The 19,733-nt window shown below is 36.3% G+C and overlaps 1 protein-coding gene, 1 long non-coding RNA gene and 1 pseudogene across 2 annotated transcripts; 1 reads left to right on the plus strand and 2 right to left on the minus strand.

Moving 5' to 3' along the window:
• Positions 1 to 8,193: 8,193 nt before the first annotated feature.
• Positions 8,194 to 10,179, minus strand: LOC104761019 (uncharacterized). The gene has a single exon (XM_087497466.1). The coding sequence runs from the start codon at positions 10,112 to 10,114 to the stop codon at positions 8,537 to 8,539; it is 1,578 nt and encodes a 525-aa protein (XP_087353592.1). The 5' UTR covers positions 10,115 to 10,179; the 3' UTR covers positions 8,194 to 8,536.
• Positions 10,180 to 11,342: 1,163 nt separating this feature from the next.
• LOC104761020 (uncharacterized) lies at positions 11,343 to 14,399 on the minus strand. Its single transcript, XR_763072.3, has 2 exons — positions 13,680 to 14,399; positions 11,343 to 13,359 (listed from the first exon to the last, which is right to left on the minus strand). It is a non-coding gene; the product is annotated as an uncharacterized LOC104761020 (long non-coding RNA).
• Positions 14,400 to 17,962: 3,563 nt separating this feature from the next.
• On the plus strand, positions 17,963 to 18,694 carry LOC147922892 (UPF0725 protein At3g19520 pseudogene; annotated as a pseudogene).
• The last annotated feature ends 1,039 nt before the right edge of the window (positions 18,695 to 19,733 follow it).

A 19,733-nucleotide genomic window follows, 5' to 3' on the forward strand; every position in this document is an offset into this window, starting at 1 on the left:
ACACCTGAGCATCACCAATCAAATGGTGGACCCCAATGTCCACCCAAAACTCCTCAGGACATCTCAGAGTATGGAAGTTACATTCCACACTCGTCATCCACGCATCTGCAACAGTAGGATATGTACCTCCCGAAAACCGCACAGTATCGATGCCACGCATCTCCTAGAGCATAGACAAATAACGACTATGCCCGCCCACATCCGCAGCCACTGGCTGCCGCTCCTCCGCCACCACTAGTGGCACTACCTAAGCTAGAGCCGGTGCCACCGCCGGGAACCGCTCTATCAACTGTGCTAACAAGCCCGCAAGATCAACACCAGGGACTCCAACTGCTGGGATTCCCACACCCGGAACCCCAGCATCACCGGCCACTGGAGCATCAACACCGCCCCCTCCGGCCACACTCAAAGAAGCCCCCTGGACACCCTGCGACTCGCCAACACCCTCAGCTGTCACACTCTGGTCCTCAGTCTCACTAACCGCTGGGACTCTGCCTCTACCACATCCACGACCACGACCAGCAACAGCACCCTCTCTAACCATCTGCACTACCATGAACAGAAGGATAAGCACACAATTATACAAACACAAAAATATATATACTCACCGAGGACTATCACAGTAGGCTCGAAGAGGATGTTCTAGGACTCCATGCCGCACACAATTGACTAACTCACATAATCAATCAAGACATGCAATCCCAAACATCTACAGCACAAAGCCTATTGAACCCCAGCCTAGAACTGTAAGGGCTCTGATACCAAACTGAAACGACCCGACCCGTTTTTTTTTTAAAATAATAAATAATAAATAATAATAATAATAATAATAATAATAATAATAATAATAATAATAATAATAATAATAATAATAATAATAATAATAATAATAATAATAATAATAATAATAATAATAATAATAATAATAATAATAATAATAATAATAATAATAATAATAATAATAATAACAATAATAATAATAATAATAATAATAATAATAATAATGGTCCTATATCCAATAGCCACCTAACCACAACCACAATCAAACAGCGGAAATATCAATATTAATAACCAATAGTAATCCAATAATCAAATATAACCATAAACAATATCCAAATACCAAACATCAGGAAAACATAAAACCGGCAACATAGCAATGTTTCTAATTATCCAACTCTAGCAACCTAGCAATGCCAGACAACAACCAATCGAGTTCCTAGAACATCCTCCTCTTCATTGCCTTGATTCCACGATCACACTTTGCCTTTACCTGCACCACAAACACAAATTGCAATGCATGAGTATTTTATAAATACTCAGTAAGGCAATCCTCCCATCTATTGGGCTATACACACAAGCATTAGAGATATCTCTAACCATCAACCAACAATCAACAATCAACAATAACAAACCAGGGCCAAGCATCGACCGACACCAACATGCATCGACCGACACCAGTACAGGGTTTCCTCGACCGACGCATGGTATACATCGACCGATACTCCCAATGCATTGACCAACGCATGCTCGACATAGCACGAAAACCCTAAAGTTTACGTGCCGTCCTCGCACTTGCATCGACCGATGCATTGTCGAGCATCATTTTTTCCCGAAGCTTCTCGCCGGATCTCCGTTCCTACAAACACAAAACTCGATCCCAAGCCACAAGAAAGCTTCCCAACATTCCAAAATAACATTCTAACAAGCCTAACAACACATAACAAGCAAATCTGAGAGATCTCCAGCTTAGATAAGCCATGGTCATGCACTTACCTTTGCCACAGCAGAAATCCGACACAAACACAGGAAGAAAACGCTCCTAGGAAGCTCCTACAACGATCTAAGACTCAGATCTCACAGGAAAACGCCACAAACTTCCAAGAATCTCCCAAAAACGCTTAAGAACTGATAAGAACTCTTTTCTCTCTGGTTTTCTCTCAAAAACGGCTAAACTCATCGAATGAGACAAAAACACGACTTAAGGGTTTTCCCTAACCCAAAATGCAGCGTTTAACTTAACTCGTCCGCAGAAAACTGAACCTCCATCGACCGATGCAATCCCCTAAACCGGAATTTCGGTTCGCGGATGTTACACGTACATACTTCGTTACTGTACGGTTTAGCCATTAATCATCTCCGGTTCACCCTAATCATCTCCGGTTCACCCAAAAAAAAAGTTATCCTAAATCATTCCCAAATATAAATAAAAATTTGAAGCCAAGAGAATTTGAGATTTCTGGATGAAGGGGAAAACAAACCAGAATCAAGCTTAAAAATTAGAAGCCGAATTTATTTAGAAATATAAGAACTTGAATGTAATTAGTAATTACTTAATGTATACCAAGATGAAAGATATGTAAATTTATTTAGCTATACATTAGTATTTTACTAATTACATTACAAGTACTTATACTCCTCAATAGATTCAGCTTCAAATTCCTCTATATAGGTAGGATTCGAGAGAGATTACTTGAGATGAAAAATTTAGGAAAAACAAATCAGAAGATGAGTGTGAAATTGCTTACCAGATAAGGTGCTTTTGTAGCCGATTTTTCTGCTCTGTTTCCTGCTTTGTGGATGAAAAATGCTTACGACGATTAAGTTCTGGTTGCGAAGAAGATGCACCACCTTGTATTTCTCATACTTTTCCTCTTTCACCTCTTCTTCGTTCTTTCACTCCTGAGGATAACATTGTAACATAAGATGCAAACTTATTTATTTTTGTGTAATACATTCCAGAGGATAACATTGGCAATTCTTCCAATATATATTTCTCCTAAGATATTATGCAAAGATATTCAATGCCATTTTTATTCAGAGTCTCTATATGATATCCATTTCTTCAGATATCTGTGAAACTAATCAAGTTTCTCTGAGACTTAGGGCAATATAATGCATAAATTTCAAATTTTGTCCCCCTTGGCATTGGAAAATTGGTTTTTCCAGAGCCTATAATAATCTTTGCATTACCACATATATTGTTCACGCTTCTAGCGGAGTCTTTTATCTTGAAAGAGGAGAAATATTTTTTCTCTTTAAGTATTGAGTGCGTTTTAGCACTGTCTGCTAGACACATATCTCCATCCTCAATCTCAAAATTTGACATATTCTGAGACAAAATATTTATAAAATAAACATTAATAAAATAACATAAAGTCTTACAAAAAGGCTTATTATATATTACAATAAAATTACTATTCCAAAAGACATTTTATAAAACATAAAGTACATATCAAACTATGACAAAGCATATTATGGATATGGCATATCAGTCTTATTCACATGATTTTCCGTTTTCATGATCAACGAGAAAATCTGCTATATCGAGATGGGGTTCATTGTTTAGACAATGGAAAGAAAGTCCAATTTCATCATAGATGAGGTTGGTCTCAACATCCCTTTCTTTTGCCTTTTGGGATGCTTGGTACAGATCTGCCAAATATTTTGGAATACGACAGGTTTGATACCAATGTCCTTTCATGCCGCATCTGTAACAAGTACTTTCACCTTGTTTCATTAAAACACGACCAACATTATTGATTTGAAGATTTTTGTTGGTTTTTCTTGCGTTGAAGTCATTAGGAGAGAGACCCCTTCCTTTTCCTCTTCCATGACCTTCTCCCCGATCTCCTCCACGACCATGAACACGGCCTCGACCGCGTCCATGTTCTCGTCCTCGTCCTTGCCGATTATTATAGCTGGATGTAGCAACATTCACTTCTAATTTGATGATTTATCATCACGAGCTCATTATTTTGTTCAGCAACATGAAGAACTTGCATTAATTAAGAATATCGAGTATACCCTCTTTCTCGATATTGTTGCTGCAGGAGTACATTTGAAGGATGGAAAGTTTGAAATGTTTTCTCGATCATATCATAATCGGAAACTTCTTCTCCGTAGAGATCCATCCTTGAAGTAATTCAGAACAAAGCGGAATTGTACTCACTTACACTTTTGTAAGCCGAACATCATGGTTCTTGATTTTTTCTCTTCTAACCCCGTTTCTGATGGATCGGGGGTTTTGAGAAGCTCATTCCCTTTCAGATAGAATTTTACATCTAACGCCCATGTCATATAATTTTTTCCAGAGACATTAAGAGGGCGAATTCAAGGTTTGCCAAGTTTAACATGATTACTATATAAATAATAAAACAATTTGTTAAATATAAAATTTTATGAACCACTTTTGTAAAATCTTGTTTTCACAATAAATATAAACTATAAAAAAATATAAGCTATATATTATATTCATAAATTAAAACAATCAGTTTAGGAGGCATAACCTTCCATATGATTTAAAATATATAGATCTGAACATATGATCAAGGAGGCAGAGCATACCATTATGATCAAGAATGTAGATCTAAATAATCAAGGAGGTAGAGCCTACCATTATGATCAAAAAGTATATATAGTCTTTTACTCTATATATAATAGATATAGTAATATGTATATAAAATAATTAAATTTAAACAACTTTAATAAAACTTAAATGTTACCTTAAATTGATGATGGATCACAAATCGCTTATGCTCAAACTTGTATCGGATCGAGAGTCGTTCGTGATGATAACGTGTTGTGAACTATATTATAAGGTTGGAGGGAACAAGATGTTTATTGTAAGAAGGATCAAAGGAGAAAAGATATAGAGAGATGAGTGTATGAATTTGAGAGAGAAAAAACTTGAGAAAAACTTACAGAGATAATAAGACTTCTCACTACTACATTTTTTTCTTCTACATGACTCCTATTTATAGAGGGAGGAGACAAAGACAAGGATAAAGAGGTTGCTGACAAGTGGTGTACAAGTGTTACATGCAATGCATGAATGAAGACACTTGTTGTGATGGATTGCATGAAGAGGGACACTTATGCACGTGATGTATACTCACACTAATTCTATAATACCATTGAAGATTATTTTGCAAAAACGAAAATCTACATCAAAAACTAGAACTAAAAACCATAAACCATATGTAACACCCATGTACCGAATTTCCAAAATTCGGTAAGGGTGTCGATCGACACTGGAGGTTGTGTCGATAGACACCATGTGTGGTCTGGTCAAACCAGTTTGATTTTAATTTTTGGTTTGCATGGTTGGTTTAGGGAAGCCCTAAGACTCGAGATCTAAGTGAGAAACTCGACTTCCCATGTATTTTTAGCCGCTTTTAAAACTTCCAGAGAGAAAAGAAAAAGGGAGAAATTTTCAGTGAGTTTTCTTGAGGTTTTTGGAGATTCTTTGTTTATCTGGGTGAGTTTTCTTCCTCGAGAGTGTGGATTCAAGGCGAGGGACGTGTGGGGAAGGTTCATGTGGTTCTAGCTTCGTCGTTTGGGCTTAGATATCTCTGTTTTGGCAAATGTGAGTGCATGACCATGACTTATCTAAGCTAAGATCTCTGTTTTTGTAACTTTGTGTGTTGTGTGATTGTTTTCCTTCGAGTTTTATGTGATTTTTGTGGCTCCTAAGGCTGGGATTCATTTCTGGGGATGCGTGGGACGCATGAGAGGTGTTTGGAGGCGAGCTTCGGAGCTTATAATTGAAGAGAATCGATGCTCGACATTGGTGTCGCTCGACATCGGTGTCGCCCGACACCAATGCAAGGACGGCACGAGGGCTTTGGTGGGTGTTGTTCGACACCATGTGTAGGTGTCGGTCAACACTACTAGGGTTTTCGGAGATGTCTAGCAGGTGTCGGTTGACACCCTCTAGTGTCGGTCGACACCCTTCTTCAGCAGTAGTTGATGATGATGGCTTTGTGTATTTTCTGGTTTGTTTTGTTGTTTGTTGACTGTGGCATGAAGGGATCTTAATGCTTGTGTGTATAGCCCAGTAGATGGGAGAATTTCTGTTAATACTTATGCATCTCATTTGTGTTGCGCTACAAGTAATAGCAAAGTGTGATTGTGAAATCAAAGCGATGAAGAGGAGGATGTTCTAGAGGCTCGGTTATTTATTTGTTCTATGCTTCTGTTAGATTGCTAGAATGGAACATTGTTGTCTATAACGGATGTTAGGTTGTTGGTTCTATGACGTTGTGTTGTTGCTTAATCATTGGCTATTGTTTTATTAGTTATTGGATTATTGAAATTTATATATGTTATCCGCTATTGTTGAATGTGGTTAGGTTGCTAGTGAGTATGAGATCACTAGATGTTAGAATATTTTTTAAAAAAAAAAACGGGTTGGGTTGTTTAACCATAAAACAAAAAAAAACAATTAGAAACAGCAAAATATCTGATATGCATTTTTTTTTCAAACATCAAACAGATATTTATATATCTAAACATATGGAAATGTTGATTTGGTTAACTCTCATTCTTAGTATATAAAAAATAATCAATTAAATGAATAATTAAGGGAAACTGTTTCCCTTTTGAAACATTGGCCGACTGAAAAGGAAAAAAAATCAGAAAAAAAAGTTTCCCTAGATCCAAATCAACAATATCTTTCATCGATTCATTCGACTCTTACTTTTCAGTGAAGAAGTAGAGCTACGAAGCCCAATAAGAAAATCAATGATGTGTCTGTATTTTATAGGTTTTAACCATAGTTTTTATATTTGTTTTGAGTCTTTTATTGAGTCAAAGTGTGTTTTTAGAGTCTTTTTAGTCTTTTGTGAGTCTGTACAGGTTCTAGGATACTTTGGAAGGAAAATGAGTGTTTCGGGGATGAAGACATACATCTGGAGCCAATTTAGTGAAGACTGATCGGATTAGCAAGTAGATGGAGCAAACACAGAAAAGGCATCGAGGATCGGCTGATCCTCATTCGGGATCGACCGATCCCGTACCCGAAGCAACTTTTCTTTTTTCGTTTTAAACCGACTTTTAGGGTTTTATTTTTATATTTAAGTTAGAGGCTCGGCCTTCAGAGACATAAGCTTTATTTTCAGAGACTATTTTGTATTGAGAGCTGGGGGAGAAGATCTCTAATCCTTCTTGACACTTTGGAGTAGATTTCTAAACCCTATTTTCTATTCTTTTGCAATTCAATTATGCTTTCTTCATCTTTGATTTGTTGTTTCTGTTTCTCCATGTCTGAGTAGTTTATCTATTGGGTTTCGGGTTTCACAGGGGTTTATGATTCTCTAATGATGGTGTTTTAGATTTGGAGTTGATCTCTTTTGTTCTTTATTTATAGTTGTTCTTAAAGCCTAAACTAGATTAGCTACCTAGTTTATGATCATAGGTTTAATTCATCGTGGCACCAAAAGTGTTGTTGAGTTGCTGGAAAAGAACTTAGGTGAGCAAGGTGGACCTTAGCCAACGAAAGTTGAAGTTGAGGCCCCTTGTGAACAAATCAAACTTAAACTTTATTGCTTGCTTGGTTTGCTAGGTCCAAACGATGGTTTAGGGTTTAGTAAATTCATTGCATAGATAGTTAAAGCTGCGAAAGTAGGTTAGCTTTACAACCGTGATTTGAGTTCTAGAATGGTGTTTAATGCATCCCCATCTAACCACCTTAGTCCGAGAATTATATCCCCATAGATTCCCTGCGCCCAATATTTCCTTCTTGATTCAAAAACAATTTATTTACTTTCCGTTTTTAATTGGTTACTTTCAAACACAAACTTCTTTTGTCTTAGCTATATTTGATCTTGATAATTTCATAGTGCAATTGTTTGGTTTCTATAGATTTGATCTTGAAGTGTTACAACGATACCACTAAATCATGGTGGAGTACACATTGAGATTTAGTTGACCTTTGATCAATCAAATATCCATTGAAGAAATGTTAGGTTATCGATTAGATGCGTGGAGCTCTACCGAGTTAACAGATAAACGCGTGGATTCCAGCTAATTCGGGTCGGGTAACCGATTCTAACATTTTTTATCACAAAATTACCTCTTCTAATTTTACTTAATGTTTTCCTGCTTACATAATTGAGGGACAATTTCAGTATATAAAATGAGGATTTTGGACATTTTCACAAACTCTTTTTTTAATTATATAGAGATTAGGTTTTCCAAAGGTCTTCGAATAGAATGTGACAACACTGGCCCAAAATACGTTGTTTTGCGGTTATAATTTTATAACATAGCCAAATCAAACTGCTTTGCGATTACGACTTTATTACCAAACAACAAAATATAAATATACATATACTTATATAACATAAATTAATATTAGGTCTTACAAAACAAAAAATAAATAATGGCATAAAAGTCGAGGCTTAACACATAAGAAATTCAAATACATGAATTACAGAAGAAACAAATTACATAAATATTATTAGTAACCATATAACTTACCGGCACATTTAATAGAACACGCTCTGCCAATAGATGTCACATATATTTTGCCTTGACAAGGGCTTTTACAAGAATCACAAAGTGGTCGATAAAATATATTTTTGCCAAGAACTTTGATCTCCTTCCCATCTTCTCTGAAAATTTGACCCGGTTTCACATATGGCTCTTCATCAAATAAGCAGGCAATGTGAAGAGTAGTGCAGCATTCGTTGCACCAATAGAATAATTTAGTGTTTGTATCTCTTAGGTTACGTTCGCAGATCTCGCACCAATCTTTCTAGCACACTTCTTCCCCCCATAAAATTGTAAGAAAGTGTTTGTCGTGCTTATACCTTGCTTTGTATGGTGTGGTAACACACTTGATACAAATAATAAAATCGCATTTGATGCAATTAAATTGTTTATAACATTCTGATTTGCATACATCACATATTGGCTTGACGTCTGGGTGTAAAGCTAGGAACAAGGAATGTTCGTGACCTTGGAAATCAAATGGCTCATAAATTGCAGCACACCGTACATCTACACCGAAATTGCATTCCACTCTGGGGCAAATATAAACAAAGCCACCACAACAACGATAACAAGCATCACATCCGAAGCAGTCAAACTTGCTACCAAAATCATCCACAACGATTAGTTTAAGTGGATGAGGATGTAACAAGTGTTGTATCCTGCGAGGTGATTTTGCGCATGTTTCATGGAGGATGAACTCACACTCCATACAAGAATAGAAGTTACTTTCAAAGATAGGCATAACACATGCTTGACAAAGCCTGTTTTCATCATAAGGTATGCTAACCTGGATCCGAAGATGGTGGTCATGAAGAAAATGAAGTATCACTCCTTCATATATCACCTCGAACGGCCCAACATCTAGTGTTATATCATCTTCTTCTGGCACACCTTCAAGTTCAACTCCATCCCACACATCTTTCCGTAGAGCACAACTTACTTGAACAGCATAGTCATCACATTTGTCACAAGTATATGCACCAAAATCACCGTCAATATTTTTACGACAAACTCCACAAGACCACTCTTCATATTGGAGAGAAGAAGTGTAGGAGATGCGATGGTAGTGACGTGATATCTTGATGATGCGTGGAGAATACATACAATCGTTATGAGCAACGAAACTACATTTGAGACAAACGTAGGTGGGATTACGTTTTCTGATGAGACCACAAACGTTGCAAGTTAAGGAAGCCTGTTTGGGAAAAAGAGTGAGAGGATGGTCATGGCTTTTTGGTTGGTCTACAACGAAGGGTATTGACTTCATTGCACAAGTTATATGCATTACAATATCACATCTGGTACAATAAAATACCAGAGCTCTTGCTTCTCTTCTACAACATAAACACTCTATGATGGGAGCATTAACGTCACGATAGTAAAGTTGGAGAAAATGTTCGGGATAGTTAGGGTGTTTGATTTTAGATGGAGATTGGACGCATTCTTTGTGATATATTCGTTCACAGATGTCACATAAATAATAGTCTGTGCCAAAATTTGAGCCTATGCAGAGGCACCCATCATTGATATAGAATTCTTTGTTGTTGCACCAATACAAAGGAAGTATCGAATGATCTTCATACGGCTTATCACTTGTTGTAGAGACGATGTATTCAGGGGTAGAACTGACCGGGAAAATGAAAGAATCAGATTTACCTTTCAAAGCTCGTGGATTAGGGCATAAAAAAAGTGGTTGAAAAGGTAGGTCGTCGTAGCTGGTTGCTTCAACGAAGGAGGTTGGGCTTTGTGTTTGTGGTATTGGTTCGTATGTTGGGTGATGATATACCAGAGATAGTTTACCATCATTTTCCACCTCATGAAATACACCGATAGAATTCATCGTTTTGGCTAATTTTGATAGCTTTAGGTGAAATGATTTTTTTGGTATTGAATGATAGTATGATGTTTGTTTCTGCTTCTCCCACATATATTGGTCAACTAGTCAGTCTTGCACAAGGGTTTCTGCTTTATTTATTAATTTTGTTTTAAATTATCTACTGGTGGGTCACCCAAAAAATTATCTGTCGATCAGGCTAAGCGATTCAGATGGTTGTGTTTTGATGCATAATTGCATAGCTCTTAGCTGTATTGATTCTTTTGTTGATGATGCTTCATAAATCTTGTGTGGGCAACAGAGAGTATATTTACAAAAGTTGCAAACGCAAATCGCTTCTCTTCAAAGTAGAAGTTTCTAAATGTAAAATACAAATACAGATATACATGCAACTCTTCACGGAAGCGAAAGGTCTGCCAAGCATCATTCAATGAGCACATGCACATGTTGCATCACACTAAATGCAAGAGTGTATAGTGTGGACAACAGCGCTGCATCAGTGTCATAACGTCGTTTATTAAATGAGCCAAGAAAACAATCGGACCAGACAAAAATATCACAATCCGACTTCACCAATCAAGAAAGCTAAGGCGAAACGGGTGGACAATGTAAAAATATCTGACCTGCCGACCTCATCCAACTTGGATTGACATTATCTATTAACATTATCTTATACATACTAAAAAATTGTTTTGTTTATGTGTCGGTTTAAAAAAAATTCACACAATTTTGATTTATCTTAATAATAATCAATATATAATAACAATCCGAATAAATGTCATCAAATTAAATCATACCGTTTCAATAATTTTTTTCAAAAAAAATTGTAGAAAATTTCAGTTGTGTGTTTCACGAAAAATTGCGAGTGTTCATTGTAACGTTTTTTTAATTGCAACTGTTCACTATAAAATTATGTTTATTCGAATATTCATATCTTTTGTAATCTATATATTTGCTTGTTTGAACTGTTTTCACTTTTTGTCATCACACAAAATAATATAAAATTTTAATCTCAATGGTTTTTACACCTTTCTAAATTATTATGTAGCATTCATTCTTTTAAAAGTAAAAAAATTTCTCCAATTCTTGATTTAACAAAAGATTTTTGGAAAGATGAATTTACAACTTTAGTTAATTTTAAATATAAATTTTAATAAAAATATCTAGAGTTTTTCTTCTAAAAATTAGATGAATTATATAGTGAATATTGGATTTTACTTTTGAATATTGAATATGGTAATAAAGATGTCTTCTATTTAAAAGTAATATATATGAGTTGCATACATCAGAATTTGGATGTTGCTTAACAATACTACAAAATCCAGATTTGAAAAGATATCCTGAAGATATAGAGCATGAGAATCTTCAGATTGCGCTTGAACAAGAGAAAATTTGAGAGAAAACAAACAACCAAAAGAAAAAAAAAACAATCTATGATTTAATGGAGGGGGGGGGTTTAGGGAAAAGTTTGCACAAGAAAGAGTTTTTTTGGACTGTAGATTGTTGCGTCGTATATACTTCGTTACTATACGGTTTAGTTATCAATCATCTTCGGTTCACCCATAAAAAACGTTATCAATCATCCCCAAATAAAATCAAAATCTGAAGCTGAGAGAATTTGAGATTTCTGGATGAAGGGGAAAACGAACCAGAATCAAACTTAAAAATCTGAAGCTCCAGCTCTGGCCTTCACCGTTTTGCTTTCCAGATACTTCTCCGGCTCAATGTTGTTAATTGGATACGCCTCCGACGACTCTCTGCTCCTACTTGGGGGAGCAATTTCCTCGGTACTTCACTGCAAAGTCTTTGTTTACCTTGAATACCTTGGTCTCTCCCCCACGTTTTCATTCTCCAACGACCTCGATCCAAAATCTGGTCCACTCTTGAAGATTAGGCAAAGTCTGTGGTCTTCTACGTGTGCCTCTTTGCCTCGCTGCTTGTCTCGTGGAGACTCAACTTCTCTGGTCGCCTCCCTGTCTTGTGATTCGACTAGACAGTATTTCACATCTTTAGCTCTGCCCATGGCGCTTTGTTTACTGGATACTTCTTCGGCATTGCTTTGCTTACCAGTTTCTCCGCCGCATTTCCTTGCTCCAGCGAACAAGTTTTACACGTCAAGCCTTCCTCCGCCTTGCTTTTAAATCCAAAGAGTCAACCAAGTCTGTTGTCGCCTTCTACTTCAGTTTCAACCCTCACAGTCAGCCACCGCCGAGCTCTAGTGGACACTCTACTTTTATGGCCTTTCTACCTTAGCATAACTTCTTGGTTTGGATATACTTTTATCCTTTGTTTAATTTGGATTGGATAGACTTCTATCCTTTGTCCATTTTTGAATCTTAAGCATCAAGACCTTGTGCCTCCTCTGATTCTGCCCAGCCATGTTCAGGAGAGATCTTTGGCTACATTCTCCTGCGTAAAGGAGATCTTCATCCAACCTACATCCTTGATTCCATGACTTTTATGTTGTGGCTCTTGTGTTACGCGGCCAGTCATTGTTCTGGTAGGATGTTCTACAAAGAACTGTTTATATGTTGGTTTTAACGGCTCATCAAATCGGTGCTTTGTCACCTCTCTTTTGACAGCCAATTCTGGGATTGTTTTGTTTGCCCTAATGGTAGATTCAATCATGTGCAACAAACCATTTTGTGTGTTTGTTGTTGTCCAAGGCGTCAACTCACTTCTGGGCTCTAGTGTTATCAAGGTTCGAGGACTTCACGATGACGTTTATTGCTTAAGTGTTAGGTTTGCCTTGCTCTATCTATCTATCTACTTTTACCCTTTGTTTTGCTTTGCTTTTGTAGCAGCAAGTTTGAAAACTTATGAAAGTTTTTGCCTCTTTTGGAGGATGACTAGTAATTTAATTGTTTGGGTGCATAAAAAAAAATAACTTACCAGATAAGGTGCTCCCGTAGCCAATTTTTCTGCTCTGTTTCCTGCTTTGTAGATGACAAATGCTTACCATGATGAAGTTCAGTTTGCGAAGAAGATGCACCACCTTGTACCTCATCTTTTTTCTCAGACTTGTCCTCTTTCACCTCTTCTTCGTTCTTTCCCTCCAGACATTTCACCTTACTCGACGCTTCCCCTACACTAGGCTGAATATGAGTATCCTGCGTCGTGGTTTCTACGACTACGAACCACCGTCTCAACGTTCTCACTCGCCGACGACGAAGAAGAAGAATCATGTTTCCAGTCTGCTTTCTCTTCCCTTTTTCTCTTCCCTCTATTCTCCATTTTTGGGTGTAAATAAACTAAGGCAAAAATAATAGCCCAACGATACAGAGTCAGAGAATCTTCATATTTCGTTTGAAGAAGATAAAATTTGAGAAAAAACAAACAAACCCAAAAGAAAAGAAAAACAATATAGGGTTTAATGGGGGGGGGGGGGGTTAGGGAAAAGTTAGTAATCTACTAATTAAATTACTAGTCATCCACTAATTACATTACAAGTTCTTATACTCCTCAATAAATTCGGCTTCAAATTCCTCTCAATAAGTAGGATTTAAGAGAGTTTACTAGAGATGAACAAATTAGGGGAAACAAACCAGAAAATGAGTGTGAAATAGCTTACCAAATAAGGTGCTTTTTCTGCTCTATTTCCTGCTTTGTGGATGACAAAACCTTACCACGACGAAGTTCTGGTTGCAAAGAAGATGCACCACCTTGTACGTCATCTTCTTTCTCAGACTTGTCCTTATTCACTTCTTCTTCGTTCTTTCCCTTCTGAGATTTCAGCGTAGTCGATTTTTTTCCTTCACAAGGCTTAATATAAGTATCATGCGTCGTGGTCTCTATGACCACCATTACCGTCTCATCATTCTCACACACTGACGACGAAGAAGAATAATCACTTTTTTTTGCCTGCTTTCTCTTCCCTCTTTATCTTCCCTCTATTCTCTATTTCTGGGTGTAAATAAACCACGACAACGATAACAACCCGAGGATACAAACTCAGAGTATCTTCAGATTTCGCTTGAAGAAGGGAAAATTTGAGAGAAAACAAACAAACACAAAAGAAGAAAAAACAATCTAGGGTTTAATGGGGGGGGTTTGGGGAAAAGGTCCCAAAAGAAAGAGTTTTTTTGGATCGTAGTTTGTTGCGTCGTACATATTTAGCTATTGTACGGTTTAGCTATCAATCATTCATGGTTCACCCAAAAAAGGATTTTCATCAATCATTCCCAAATAAATAGAAAAATCTGAAGACGAGAGAATTTGAGATTTCTAGATGAAGGAGAAAACAAACCAGAATCAAACTTATAAATTTGAAACCGAATTTATTGAGGAATATAAAGACTTGAATGTAATCAGTGAATTACTTAATCATCATAGATATTTCAGTTAGCATTAAATTTCTAAAAAAAAATATTTTAAAAATATAACAATATACATTAATCTATACTTTTTTTTTGTGCACCATACATTAATCTATACTTTAAAGTCACACTTTACTACTAAACTGTAACTGAAATTACATAAATTATGAATTGACTATTTTTTCTCCATTCATTTTCATTCAAACACACAATAAATTGTAATTGTAACTCTTCTAATTAAATTATTTTAGAAATGTAACTTTCATCCCTTGAAATCCTTTTATAACCATTCTCATATCATCATCCACCATATCTTAAATTCTAAATATTTTTTTTTGTTTGTTTGTGTTCTTGCATGAGTTTAAAACTCATGGTAAGAGTGTGATTATATAGTTTGTTCAATATATTTTATATTGTATTCAATTTTATTTCTTTTTATGTATTTTTCCATCATTCTTTGTCTTCTTATTATTTTGAATTTTCAATTACATATATATATATATATATATATATATATATATAAAATAAAATTTGGTGGCTGTAAAAAATAGTTATCGATGCAGATCCAAAAATACTAATTTCGATCAAAGTCCAATGAAGGAATCAAGCTAAAGAAATCATCTTCATTTTTTACTCTTAATGTTTGATTATTTCGTACATATTCATGTATATTTATTTTATTTTTAAAAGTGTGCAATGTTTTAACAAAATAAACTATTGTAATAGAATTATTAAATCAAATTTTCTTGATTTCCTCTTTTTCGATTTTTGGATGTAAATAAACCTCGGTAAAGATAATAGCCCAAAGATACAGACTCATAGAATCTTCAGATTTTGCTTGAAAAAGAAAAAATTTGAGAGAAAAAAAAAACAAACTCAAAAGAAAAAAAACAATCTAGTGTTTAGTAGGGGGTAGAAAAAATTTGAGAGAAAAAAACAAATCCAAAAGAAAAAAAAAACAATCTAGTGTTTAATAGGGGGTTGGGGAAAAGTTTGTCAAAATAAAGAGTTTTTTGGACTGTAGTCTACTGCGTCGTACGAAACGAAGAAAATGGAGTTTCTAATTTTCTGAGCTTTAAATAATCTTCACTATTTGTATGTCTAAGTTATACAATTATATTCAACCATTCTTATTTGCGTAAACTAATGTTAGAGCTACCAATGCTTGATCCTTAAACAAAGTTTCTTAGGAATATTTTAACTGATATAATTTTAAAAAAATTGTTAAGCGAAGAAGAAACTGTTAAATTTATTTGAGTCTAATTAATGGTAGATCATAAACTTGAAAGAAAATAAGACAAGAAAGAGAGATACTCACATGTTGCGGTTGTGTTTTAAAGTCTTGTACGCAAACTTCACCCAAGGACACAAAGTGAAACACAAATCAATCAATAAGTGAAGAACACAAACTGAAAGAAATCTTAAACGTAAACAAAAGTGAAGTGAGCTCACCCGTTTATTGCTAGTAACAAGCTCATATGAGTGATCGGCACCTATGATGTATTTTAAGTTTGGGAATAAATCTTCTCACCTATATCTTTCTGACTTTGTCTGGTTTGGGACTAAATTTTCTATCAAGTTCCAATGGTCATTTATGTAACCAAATACTGTATTGAACAAATTGACTGCTCCAGATCACTTCACCTAATAACCATTACCATCGGTTTCCTGACATTACTTGGTTTAATAACAGCAAATTAAAATTAGCTCATTTCGTTAAAATAAATCAGTTTTTATTACTAAGAAACTCTTAAGAAAATTACTAAGGACCAGGTTTTAATTTTAAAAGTTTAATGAACATCCAAACGTAGAAGAAAGGACGACGACATATTAGTTATTACTTACCCATCAGCCTATGTTCCTTTTGAATATACATAATTAAATAACATTTTAAGTAATGAAAGAATACTTTAGACAATGCATAATTAATTTTACTTTATTTTAAGCCTTTACCACACGCTAAATCGGCGTTAAGACCGGGAGATAAAATTAGTGATAGTGAAAACTACACTACAGATTCTCTTGCGGTGTAGATTATTGGTCAGTTTTGGGTTTGTTATTCCGGAACAAAGACATTTGAACACAACGTCTCATGACACGTCGTCGTCACGCACATTTGAAAGATATGTTTAAAGTTTTTTTTTTTTTTTTTCTCAGCTTTTCATTAACCAAAATAATACAACCAAATCAAAGGCACATTACATTTACCTTTTAAACCAAAACAAATGCAGTGGTTGATCAAATACAACCCTGGAACACTAGGCGGATCAACTACTACCTAATCGAAAACCATTGCATTTTTTAACCACAGTGAGATAGATAACACACCACGACTCAGAGTGAAATCATCTCTTAAACCACATAAATTAACCTAATGACACGAAAACAAATATTAACACAGAGGAGGCCAAAACTAATACTGAAAAAAGATCAATCCCAGCTATGAGAACTTCTTGATCGACATGTAGAACTTATCCCAATAGCTTCAGCACCCAAAGGCGCATCATCAGAAGAGCTTGCTCTCTCCGGCTTTCATTGTTCCAGTCCTAAACCTAAAACGGACAGTATGTCCAACTGAACCTAACCAAGAGTCGTGAAGCAGAACCGGCGAAATATATGCTTCTCCTAACTAGCCATATAATAACCAGAATGCTAATCATCTAAAGATTAAAAATTAAAGCACAGATTAGCATATCATCACCTCATAGTGCAAATTCTAAGAGCTACAACACGTCCGCCATGTTTCGAGGCACACACCACACCTTGGTCGGACTGAAACCAAAAGACACCGCGCCTTGCTGCAATACACCGTCGTGGTTGGAATGAGGGTTAAGATCTGAAGAAAAACCCCAAACCCGACCGTTGAAGCTCATCAAAGAGAAGCTTCATCCCTCATCACTCACCGGAGCCAACAAACCGCCGGAGACAAAAACGACAAGCGAAGTCGCTAACCCAGATCCGCCGAATCTGGCCATAGATTCGACGATGTCCTTCAACATCTGCACCAAAGCCTTCACCAGCAACCACCACCCGGCGGAGCTTCGCTTCACGCGTCGAGATATCGCCGGAACCACCACCTTCGAGATACACCCAACCGACGGCGAAAGGATAGCAAGGAGCGGGAGAAGACAAGAAAGAAACTATAAAGAAAAAACTAGCGGAGGGAGCCTTTTCCAGCGCCGGAAGGGCAACCGGAGAGGCGGAGCGAACGGCAGCGACTCTCTCTCTCTCTAAAACGCACTACCTCAATATGTTTAAAGTTTTTTTAAAATAGATTATGGTCAGTTTTGCAAATAACTCAAATTAGCCTTGTTAATTATATATATTTATTTATCATTCTTGTAGTAAAAGCTAGAAAGAAAATAAAATATCAAATTATTTTTTATATAGAAAATCCTTAAAGTATCCTTTCTATTGTGATCTTAATTATCCTCATCCTGTCTTGGTTAAGCGTTATGCTAGATTGGGGCTTGATCATTACAACATGTCCCATGGGACAAATTTGCAGCTCCACCACCTAAAGAAGTTCAACAAGACAATGAATTGTCAGGCCAGTTACTACATTACTTTGGCTGCTTGCGATCCAGCAAGCATTGATCCAGCTTCACTCGTTACACTTCAGGTTGGAGTTGCTGAAGGTAGTACGGGCAGTTTGAATTTGTCGTGCTTTATTGCTAAGCCTCAAGGTACCCCTACTGACCTCCTTCGTAGCTCTGGAATGGTGGATGATGATAAAGTCCAATTGCCTTGTTGGCCGTCAGATTTCAATGATTTTCAACGATTTTACGAGGTACGTACACACTAGTATTTTCACTTTTGCAATTACCTTCAGTTAAGTAGCGTCTGATCTATGTTTTATTATTTTTTCGTCTGATCTATGTTTTATTATTTTTTGCAGTTCAAGGAATCAGAGTTGCAGTCGAATGACTGGATTCGCCTATATTTGGAACTTGCCCTTTGTGCAAACGACAGGAGGATTGAAGAGAGCGAGCTGTCCCAGTTGCAGATTATCAAAGTTGTAATGGAAACACTTGATGAGCCACTCCAAGCCTCAGCTGCAAATGTCTATGTCTACATCACGTTTAAGGGCTTTGCGTTGGCTCGTGTTGGTAAGATTGGTGAGCATGTTGTACGTAAGGTTATAGTTAGAAGAGCCTTCAATGACCGTACTGGATGCTTGACTGCCCATGGTGGGTATGGCTTTTCCATTGGAGAAGTAGCTAAGGAGCATCATGTATCCCGCCCACGCTATTATACTAAATTATACTAAAGCAGGTGCTCTCATCCCACCACCACTGAGGAGTGTTTTCTCGAGGAAGGTGTCTTGTCTTGATTGACTATCGACAAGATCCATTGTGCGATATCTATCTATCATCAAATAAATATCTCTAGTTACTTTGTCTTGTGTGGATTTGGTTTCGTTGTTTGCTTTTTTTTCTCTCTCTTTTCAAGTGTCCACTGTTTTTGAATACAATTAAGTTAATCATTATTGATGTCTTGTGCCCATTAATATATGGGAATGATGGGATACACTCTTCTTGTCTTTACTAGAGCGCTTTAGTTGTCCTTTTTTTTTCCAGGCAATTTGAAGACATTCAGATCAATTTTGTTGATGTTGAGATGGGTTTTGTTGTTGGGATTAATTGCTAAGAGTTTGATGTTTGCTAACTGCTTCTGTTTCATTCCTTACAAATTAGCTTTAAAAACTCAAAAAGCTTGGTTTAGTACCTTTGAGTTTGCTTCAAAGGTTTTGCTTCGGCCTTCAATTTTTGTTAGAAAGGCGATTTTAGAAATCTGAGAAGGTTCCTTTTGGATTTTTGTTGTTATCATTAAATATCCCCGCCATATAAGCTAACATGGAGCGTTGTTCTTTGGACAAGAAGCAATTCTTTTTTTCTCTAGGATACAAATTTAAATTAGCTTATGTATTTTTTTCATGGTAAATGGGTTTGCTTTTCTTGTTTTCTTGGTTGACTGAAGTTATTTAGTATTTTTACATATGTTTCATATCTAGTTTATCATTATGAAGGGAATCTTATAAAGGTTGAGCATTTGGCTCAATCCTCTCGTAAACCAATCTGCAAAGCACACAGTCATCAAGTCATTAGATGTAATGTAAGTGATCCTCATCCTCGTACTTGTCCGGAATCTTAGGGCATTGCAATTTCGTAAGCTGTGTGAGTGTGTAGGCGGCAACCATTTTCCATATTTGAAAAAGAAAGATTTTAAGGTAACCCACAATTCACTTTAAAATTTAGAAATGAAACAGAATGGGCCTTTAATTTTTCCTCGGTAATATAGGGAGATGG

Source organism: Camelina sativa, chromosome 18, assembly GCF_030686135.1.
Source record: "Camelina sativa cultivar CO46 ecotype springtype chromosome 18, ASM3068613v1".
Classification (NCBI taxonomy): Eukaryota; Viridiplantae; Streptophyta; class Magnoliopsida; order Brassicales; family Brassicaceae; genus Camelina; species Camelina sativa.